This window comes from Salarias fasciatus, chromosome 4, assembly GCF_902148845.1.
Source record: "Salarias fasciatus chromosome 4, fSalaFa1.1, whole genome shotgun sequence".
Lineage (NCBI taxonomy): Eukaryota > Metazoa > Chordata > Actinopteri > Blenniiformes > Blenniidae > Salarias > Salarias fasciatus.
This window is the reverse complement of record NC_043748.1, coordinates 21,006,650-21,016,937: the sequence shown is the minus strand read 5'-3', so window position 1 is coordinate 21,016,937 and position 10,288 is coordinate 21,006,650. Positions and strand designations below refer to the sequence as shown.

General features: G+C 47.6%; 1 protein-coding gene across 1 annotated transcript; it reads left to right on the top strand.

Annotated features, from left to right (window-relative positions):
* Positions 1–285: 285 nt before the first annotated feature.
* LOC115387041 (apolipoprotein L2-like) lies at positions 286–9,998 on the top strand. The gene is made up of 4 exons (XM_030089569.1): positions 286–421; positions 7,301–7,786; positions 7,927–8,046; positions 8,723–9,998. Exons 1-4 carry the CDS (start codon positions 408–410, stop codon positions 9,735–9,737), a joined length of 1,635 nt encoding a protein of 544 aa, XP_029945429.1. The 5' UTR covers positions 286–407; the 3' UTR covers positions 9,738–9,998.
* Positions 9,999–10,288: the final 290 nt, after the last annotated feature.

Below are 10,288 nucleotides of genomic sequence, written 5' to 3'. Positions count from 1 at the left end.
CAACGTGCGGCTGGTTTGACTGCATGCTAAGAAGTGGCTTGACCACAGTTCAGATGTGACATTGTCAATCTGCACAAACTACTTTCTGCTCCGTAAATGACTGAAGATCCACTGATGTTCCCCCTCTGATGACATATTTGCTCAGTTTTGTTCAGCAGTATAGTGTGGTCTATTGTATTCTGTAATAAAGCTGCTGTAACAGGATGAAGATTACGTGAAACATAGTAGGGGGGAACCGTGTCCAAACAGAAAGCAAAAGCAAGACATTTTATAAATCTCCTTGCAGTCAGAATCAGAGGACTCATTTCATCTCTGCACATCAAGGAAACAGAAATCCACTCAGGAAACCTTCAGTTTGATTTCTTCCCTCTTGAAAAAGAAAATAACCAAAGAGCTCCAGACCGACCATGTCTGCCAGCAGGTAACACTTTAATATTTATTCAACAACAAAGTTAAACTTTGGTTTTACTTTTACAGTTTAACTTTTCTCTTGGATGAAATAGAAAATAACCAACATGACATATACTGCTGTTATTCTCGACCAGATACATGAATTTAATGGGTAAATCTTTACAAATTTTGACAAAAGACACCTTATTCTATCAATGCTACTCAGGGGCGTAGCCAGAGTCTTAGAAACACTGAGGTCGACCACTAACTACCCCCCTGCAGAAACTACAAAGTAGAGACGAAGATGAAGACCAGTTTAATTGAAATGGAAGAAAGTATTTCAAGCATTAGTAACTTCAGTGTGTTCATGACGTGTGTGTTTGAGACAGCCTGTCACTTCCCTGAACATCAAAATTGGAAGCTTCCTCCTCCCACTTCCTGTTATGGCATCCAAGTCTTTCACCAGGTTGTGTTTTTGGGTCAGTATGGTTTGAACTGCTGAACTTATACTTAAGAAGGCAGAACTTATTTTTTTATCTGTTTGTTTTGTTCTAGCAGCTGACTGGATGCATTTCAGTTGTAGAAATGTCTTTCCTCAGTCCTCGTCTCATGTTCTGTCTGTCAGGTTCCTCTTCCGTGGCTTCCTCTTTTTCACAAACCACTTTGTTCCTCTGTCACACCTCTTCTGTTCTCTTTATCTTTGCTGTCTTCTTGCCTCTGCACTTACACTTTTGCCTGTCTCTCTTAACAAATAAAAAACATACATTTGATTATCATCACGTTCCTTAGTTTGTCTGAATTCATTTTAGATTTGAAATATTTTTCTAAACTGACACAAAAACTCTCTCTGTCTCACCTTCGTCACCTCTCTGCCGTTTCATCACATCCTCCCTCTAAAGCGGGGTTTTGTTTGGTGCATTGTCTGAATACATTAAACCTATAGTGTTACAGAACGGTATAATTTGGACACAAGAGCTTACTAGGAGACACAAGTAGGTGAGAAAAAGTCTCTTTATTGGAAGGTTTTTGCAATCCATCATTTTTTATTTTCAAAATAGCGGAACATGAAACCATCTTAAGAGCCATCGGAGAGGGGCGGGGGGTGGGGATTCGGCCCGCGGGCCACCATTTCACAATCACTGCTCATGACCATAGATGAGGGTGGGAACGTAGATTGACTCGTAAATCGAGAGCTTCGCCTTTCAGCTCAACTCTTTCTTTACCACAACAGACCGATGCAACGACCGCATTACTGCAGACACTGCACCAATCCGCCTGTCAATCTCACACTCCATCCGTCCCCCACTCGTGAACAAGACCCCAACATACTTGAAGGAGTCATGTTATGCAAAATTCACTTTGAAAAGGTGTCTTTACAGTCATATTACCTCCCAGAGCCTCTGTATGATCCCCCAGAAGTGAAAAATTCAGTCACCTCCTTCAATTGCACACTCCACTTTTAAGGAAATGTACAATCAAACACGCGATTTTGAAATCTTACTTTTGTCTATGTCAACAAGAGGAACACCACTCCCCCCCCCCCGGAAGAGGATCCAGCCTTTGGCCGCCCCCAGATAGGTCACAATTTTTTCATCCATCGCCATTGTTATCATAAAGTCAGCCCATCCACCGTAGACGAGCTGACAGTTTTCACTAACTTAGCCACAGTTAGCTCGGATGGGAACGTTGTGGAGCTCCTCTCCCCAGCAGAGAGGCACTTTGGCTCGGCCTCAGCTGTCACGGCACCTGGGTGCCTGACTTCCAGGGGCCGAGTTGGGGCTGATCGGGTAAACAGCCTAGAGCTGCTCCACGGAGGCTCTGGAGTTCCGCAAGCCAGCGGAGGCGCACCGCGCGTGGGACGCGGGGCCCACGGCGACTCGCTGCTCGCCTCCTGGAGCTCTCTCTCCTGCTGGAGGCTCCGGATCCAGATCAGCTGACCCACCTGAAGACGGTAGACGAGCTGACTTTATGATAACACTGGTGATGGATGAAAAAATATAGCCGAAATGAGCGTTGTTTTTCTGAGTGAGTATATGAGCATGCACACACCTATAAATAAGGTCCAGGTGTCAAAAAACCAGAGTTTACTTTTAAGCTGAAACGATCGAGGGGATGTGCCTCTGACTGTGTCCCCACCGTGAGAGAGTGGGCGTGGCCAGATGCGTTCAAGTGCATCCCGGAAAGTGGGCTGTGAAAAACAGGCTGTTCTGATCAGGGCTCTGAAGAGCCACTTTTTAGACCACTCAAACTCCAAACATAGGATCAATTTCGAGAGAACAAACTTATATACTATGTTTTTGGGCTTCTGTGACCTATATGATGTGACTGAAAAATAGCATAATAGGTCCGCTTTAAACTCCTCCACTTAGGCCAGAGTCTTTCCACCAATCTGGAGAGGGGAAGCCACCTTCTTCCGGTCGACCATGGCCTCTGATTTGGAGGTGCTGATCCTCATCTGTGTCGCTTCACACTCGGCTGAAAATCGCCCCAGTGCCTGCTTCAGGTCCAGGTTCAATGGAGCCAACAGGACAACATCATCTGCGAAAAGCAGAGATGAAATCCTGTGGTCCCCGAACCGAACCCCCTCCGGCCCCTGGTTGCACCTAGAAATTCTGTCCATGAAGATTATGGATAGAACCGGTGACAAAGGGCAGCCTTGCCATCCCACATGCACCGAGAACAGGTCCGACTTACTGTCGGCAATGCGGACCAGACTCCTACACCGGTCATTCAGAGACTGGATGACCCTTAACAAGGGGCCCCCGACTCCGTATTCCCTTTTTAAAAAGGGGGACCACCACCCCAGTCTGCCAATCCAGAGACACCGTCCCCGACTGCCACGCAATGTTGCAGAGGTATGTCAACCAAGGCAGTCCCTGCACTTCCAGAGACTTAAGGTACTCAGGGCGAATCTCATCCACAACCAGTGCCTTGCCACTGCGGAGTTTACTAACCACCTCGGTGACTTCAGCTTGGGTGATGGACGAGTCCGCCTCTGAGACCTGGACTCCCTTGAAAAAGAGGTTTTTAATCTCAACGGGACCTACCTGGTTAAATAAAGGATAAATTAAAAAAAAAAAAAAAAAAAGACCTCAGCCTCTGCTTCCTCCACGGAAGACGTGGCGACAGGATTGAGGAGGTCCTCGAAGTATTACTTCCACCGTCCTATGATATCCCCAGTTGAGGACAGCAGCTCCCCACCTCTACTGTAAATAGTGTTGGTGAAGACCTGCTTTCCCCTCCTGAAGCGCCGGATGGTTTGCCAGAACTTCCTTGAGGCCAATCGGTAGTCTTCCTCCATGGCCTCCTGAACTCCTCCCAGACTCAAGTTTTTGCCTCCACAGCCGCTCGGGCTGCCGTTTGCTTGGCCTGCCGGTACCTGTCAGCTGCTTCTGGAGTCCCATGAGCCAACAAGACTTGATAGGACTCCACCACCAGGTTCGGGGGTTCCCGCCACGACAGGCACTGGAGACCTCAAGACCACAGCTCAAAACAGCTGCTTCAACAATGGAGGTGGAGAACATGGTCCACTCAGACTGTATGTGAACAGCACCCCTTGGGACATGAGAAAAGCTCTCCCGGAGGTGGGAGTTGAAGACCATGCTGACAGAGGGTTCCACCAGACATTCCCAGCAGACCCTCACAACACGTTTGAGTCTGCGAAGTCTGTCCAGTTTCCTCTTCCGCCAGCAAATCCAATTCACCACCAGGTGGTGATCGGTCGACAGCTCTGCTCCTCTCTTCACCCAAGAGTCCAAAACACACAGCTGGTGGTCAGATGACACAACAACAAAGTCGATCAGTGACCTCCGACCTAGGGTGTCCTTGTGCCAAGTGCATTTATGGACACCCCTGTGCTCTAACATGGTGTTCATTATGGACAAACTGTGGCTAGCACAGAAGTCCAATAACAGAGCACCACTCGAGTTCAGATCAGGGAGGCAATGCGTCCCAAGCACCCCCTTCCAGGTCTCACTGTTGCTGCCCACATGGGCGTTGAAGTCCCCCAATGGAACAGTGGAGTCCCCAGATGGAGCACTGTCCAGCACCCCTCCCAGGGACTCCAAGAAGGCCAGGTACTCTGCACTGCTGTTTGGCTCTTAAGCCGAAATAACAGTGAGGCACCTATCCCCAACCCGAAGGCCCAGAGATGCGACCCTCTCATTTAACTGGGGAGAACTCCAACACATGGCGGCTGAGCTGTGGGGCTGTAAGCGCAACCACACCACACCGCCGCCTCTCACCACGGGCAATGCCAGAGAAGTGGAGAGTCCAGCCCTTCTCGAAAGGTTGGGTTTCTGAGCCCAGGCTGTGTGGAGGTGAGCCCGACTATATCTAGCCGGTACCTCTCGGCTCCCTCACAAGCTCAGGCTCCTTCCTCCCCAATGAGGTGACATTCCATGTCCCCAGAGTTAGTCTCTGTGTCCGAGGATCAGGTTGCCGGGCAACCTTCCGTTGGCTGCCACCCAATCCACATTGCACCTGGCCCCTGCGGTTTCTTCGGCGGGTGGTGGGTCCACCGTAGGGCTGGCCCACGTGGCCCCTTCGTGCTGAGCCCAGCCGGGCCCCGTGGGCAAAGGCCCGGCCACCAGGTGCTCGCTTGCGAGCCCCAACCCCAGGCTTAGCTACAGGGGGGGGCCCGGCTGCACCACACTAGTTGACGTCAGGGACCTAGATTAACTCCTAGATAACTCTTTAAGGGCTGTTGATCTCTCCTTAGTCTAGCCCATCACCCAAGACCTGTTTGCCATGGGAAACCCTACCAGGGGCATAAGCCCCGGACAACATAGCTCCTGGGATCACACAGGAACTCAAACTCCCCGACCACTTTAAGGTGGCAGGTCAGGGGGGAGCAGTAGCAAAATTTGCATTCTAAACTACTCAACCTTTTATTGAACTCTGTGAAGGTTAATGTCTCTTTGGTCTGAGTCACATGCACTGAAAATAGATTATACTCATCCGTCAGACCTTTAAAGACCATCGCCACTAGAAGTGCGTTACTGAGCATTTCCTTTGCTCTTTTCAATGCTGAGACTGTTATAGGGTGGCCTGAGGCTCAGGAGCAGAAATCAAGCAGAGGCAGCAATGTATTTAATTAAAATAAATAAATCCTTAAAAATAAACAAAACTTAGTCTAAGGTGTAGAGTCTTGAGTGGATCCTCCAGAACAGGTTATGGATCCAGAGTAACGTCGGGGTTGGAGTGTGGGCAGGTGGACGGCCGGATCTTCAATGCAGGGCAGGACAGAATTGTTGGCTGTGCAAGTCAACAGACCAAAGACAGAGGGACTCATAATACTCATAATACTGAGAGCTAAACACCTCTCTCACACACTGACTGACTGAAGCAATGGTTATGATCCTGCATTGGGTGAAACAAATCCCTGCAATCAGCAGCAGCTTCCTGCTTCTGCATAACAGCCTGGCACCTGAAACAAGACTGAAAACCCCAACAAGGCCACAGCGCCCCAAATATGGCTACAGCAGAGCAGAACATGACAGAAACTATCTTCTAAACATGGGTCAAATGGTCTTACAGTTTCTGTCACCTTTTAGCACATTAGTTAGCCTGATGTATAAGCCAACAATCCATGTTTTTTTTTACAAAACTCAAAATGGCACCTTAATATTTCCCAACTTTTCCTGTTGTCCTCTGGAGCTTCATAGAGGATTAGCATTATTTCCGTATCATCCAAGCAACCACACAGTTCTTCATATGAAAGTTCACTTTTCCTACTAATATCTATGGCTCCTGCCTCCCCTGGGTCCATTCCCAGTGTTGTTTCTTTGACCCCGATGGTTTTTCGGTGAGCCACGAATCTTGCCTCATGTGATATCTGCTTCATCTCCATTGAATTGCAGTGGTGGTACATGCCCATTTAATGGTGCACTTCAGGCATGTCTCGGGCTATAACTGATTGGCTCTCCAGCAGTGGTTGTCTCTCTCGCTGTCTGGGAGCTCCCTCCCAATGTCTCAGTTGATGTAGCCAGTGCCTCAGACACATTTAGGAAACGTACTCAGTCACAGACATGCAAGAGACATGTTGCTTGGAATTCGGTGTGTGCCTCACTCATTAGCTTCATCTGAGAAGAAGAGGTGCCAATCTGCTTTATTTAACAGTGGCCAAGAACACTCACGAACAAAACCACACATAGAAGTGCAAAGATTGCCTATTGTGACAGACATCACACTCCAAAAGAAGGTGTGGGACGATATGTGAACAGTTCGAGAGCATTCTGTAATATGCAGCATCTCTACGTGGTCATCCCAAAACCATATGATATGGCACACAGCTGTAGGAAAAGTAAAAATGCTGGGTGAATGCATATGTGTGATCTCAAATATGGAGACTTCATCTCAGACTGTCACAGAAACCCTCCATCATATAGTCCACCACAGTCTGCAGCTTCAGGGTGTGGTGTATTGATTTCATATAATTTTGCAATGTATTTCGTACATTGTTTTCGTACACTGAAAACAATGTGCTGCTTATGTTGGTCCACTTTCTGGACGGTTGTTACGGTGCCTGTCAACTCTCAAACTATCAAGTCCAGGAAAATCTGGACTTCGAGCAGAACCAGGACCAGGAGAATCTGGACTGAGAGTCATGATACTTTGGAGGAAAACCTTGCTCTTTTTGTTCATCTGAGCATGTGCAGAACTGCTTTTTATGACAGCCTGGGTGTGCAGGACCAGTTGCAGTGTTTCAAAAAAGTTGTGGTGTCCTCCTCTTCCATGGAGATGGCTTTTATCTGTAACTCTGGGCACCGTTGTCGTGTAAACAGAAAGCCAAAATGATAAAATGTACATTTTCACCTCAACGTTGCCAAAGTTTACATTGAAGAAGCTGCATTTTGTATCTCTCCTGAATTGACAGGTAACACTGTCTCAAACTTGTTTTCTGTCTCAGTGAAGAACTGCAGGTGGCGCTGTCGGGGTACACCAAAGACACCCTCACATACATCCACACAGTGAGGATGTTCTGCGAGACGTCCTCTAAGTGGAAGGAGTCCAGGGAGACTGAGGTGGAAATGCTGAGGAACATCAAAGACACACAACGTGCAAAGCTGGAAAGCCAACTGACCGAGCTGCTGAAGAACATCCTGCAGGGTCTGCAGGAGATCAGCCCCTTCCTGGAGGCTGTGGAGAAACTAGCTTCCACCTCACTGGAGGTCTTCACAGAGAATCAGCTGCTCCATCTGCCCAGACACGTCACACTGGATTACGCTCAGGTCATGGTCTCCTCTGCAAAAGCAATCGGTCCTCTGGTGCTGGAGTTCAAGATAGACATGGATCCATTTTTTGTTCCGAGACTTCAGAATGTGGAGGTTCTGGCATACCAGCTGGAAAAATACATCCAGACCACCAGCAGCATCTGTGAGAAGTTTGGGAAAAGGTAATTGATCATAAACCCAAATACAACCTAAAGTATTGATCCCCCACATAAACATCAATTTTATTGAAGACATAATTCAAATTTCCTGTTTTCCTTTCCTCCAATTTCCTTTTCAACTCAAACTTGACTTCTTTCCTTAGTGACTTCAGTGACTTTGACTTGGAAATGGTTGGAGAGACGGTGGTCGACCTGAGTGCTGGATTACCTGAAGAAGACATCCAGAGGATGCTCGATCACATCAACCAGCTGGTTGAGATCAGGTGACTTTCTTCCTTTATGCCTTCAGCATTCAGCAAATCATTAGGAAACTGCAATCTCTCTGTCTGATTGTGAGCTCTCCAGGCACAGATGGTTCATCTGAGGTTCAAGCTTTTTATTATTTTATCTGCCTGGTCACCCGCCTCGTTATTGCCCTAATGTGTTGCACCTGTCTTGCCCCCTATATAAGTTTGGCTCTTCTGGTGTGTCTTGTTGGTTCCCGTGGGTCTGTCTGTGTGTTTGTTTCCCTATGCCTGCACTCTACCCTGCCCTGCGGCTGCCTGCGCATGGGTCCTTCCACCTCGCTCTGTGAAACTGGATGTTTTCAAAATGCTGCCATGTAAACGTGAAACCTTTCCCAAGCAGAAAAGCACAAACAATGTTTCCCCTGAAAGGTATCCTGAGTCTTTTTGGTGTTTCTGTGTTCTCTCCGGTTTCCCCATCAACCAGTAACATGCACGATACATCAATCCTCCAGTCAGGTAATTCTGACCATTAGCCTGGCTCCACATCTGGAGATGGGTCCCCGGGCGCTCTCGGCAGCTGCCCACTGCTCCTCACGGAATGCTTTAGCGGCATCGAAGGATGGGTTAAATGCAGAGGAAAAATTTCGTTGTACATTCACTGTATAATGACAAATAAAGTACCTTTACCTTTACCTCTGTTTTCTCATCTCAGGAATGATCCACACTTCCGGATGGCGTTCTTGTTTCAACAGAAACCAGGTGAACACTTCATCACTGAGTTTAAGAACCGACAGCCCGGGATGCTGACGTTCCTGAAGGAACTGGAGGAAACCGCTGTTCAACTGGACAGGATGAACATGGGAGCGAGAATTTCTGCTGTGGCCGGTAGTTCAGTGGGGGTGGTCGGTGGCATTCTGTCCATTGTTGGCCTGGCATTGATGCCCATCACCGCTGGAGTGTCCCTGTCTCTGATTCTGGCCGGGACCGGACTGGGAGTCACCAGCGGTGTCAACAGCATGGTCACCACTGCCACTGAAATGGGAGTGAACAACACTCAACAGAAGAAAGCCAAAAACACCTTCAAGAGCTTCATGGAGGATGTGCAGAGGCTCCAGGCTTGTGTGGATGAAACAAAATGTCAAATAGACTCCAAACTGGGAGTCAACCAAAGAGAAGTGGGTCGGGCAGTCTTTAAGATCATCCGTGAGGGCTATGCTGTTAAAAGAGGCATTGATTCAATTGTAAAGGATGCTTCCGTTCTTTTAAAAAGTCAGCAGGCTGCAGCAGGTGCTGGTAAAGTGTTGGCTCAGGAGGGTAAAGCTCTAAGTAGCATTCCCAGAGTGGCCTCAGATGTCCCTGATATCGGTCAGGCAGCAGCCAAAAGCTCTCTTGCTTTAACCAAAACAGCCCGAGCTGGTTTCATCACACTCAACGCTCTCTTCCTGGGTATGGACGTCTTCACGATCTGCAAAACCAGCATGGATCTGGCCAAAGGCAGCGAGACTCAAGTCTCAAAATTAATCCGAGCCAGAGCGGCGCTGTGGAGCTCAGTGATGGATTCATGGCAGAAGATGTCCGACTCTCTGGTCCAAGGTTTGGAAACATTGGAGGAGAAGGAGGCTGTCCTGGAGACGCCATTTTACCCTGAGACTGAGATGAAGGAGCAGAAAGAAACTGAGGAGGAAGAGCAGTCTGAAGAGGAAGAAAAACCACAGGATCAAATGTAACACAGCAATATCTACAAGATTTAAAATTTGATTTGTAAATGTTCTTATTGCATCTGTTTGAGGCAGTTCACGAAATGGTTATTTCAAGACCTTCAAGTTTCTTTGCTGTCTATTGTCTGTTTTTATTTCTTTTGTGATCATAATCCCTTTGCACATCAGCACGTTTAGCCATTTCTGCATGAATATGAATTAAAGTGTACTTTACAATCACACTTTGCTTCTTTATTAAATGTTTCTGTCTGTAAAAGTGGCTTCAAATGATTGTTGTACCTGGTGGCAGAGGTGGGAGATTGGAGCCTGATCAAGTCATCTCCATGCCACGTTTATGCTCTGACCATGTATCACATCAGGGCAAAAACATGGCACAGAGATGACTTGATCAGGCTCCAATCTCCCACCTCTGCCTGGTGGTATATAAATAAAGCTGAAATTAATTGAATCAGGAAACTCTGACTCCTGGTCTGGTCTCTTGGTCCTCATGTTTCGCCACATGGTGGCAGCATTTCTGGATTGCATCTTTAAAAAGTGCCAATTGAGTCAAAAACAGAAAA

Bases quoted from the DNA above. Each gene is read 5' to 3' on its own strand.
- LOC115387041 (XM_030089569.1), top strand. The intron at 7,787-7,926 runs GTAATTGATCAT...TTCTTTCCTTAG, and splicing joins TGTGAGAAGTTTGGGAAAAG to TGACTTCAGTGACTTTGACT. The intron at 8,047-8,722 runs GTGACTTTCTTC...TTCTCATCTCAG, and splicing joins AACCAGCTGGTTGAGATCAG to GAATGATCCACACTTCCGGA.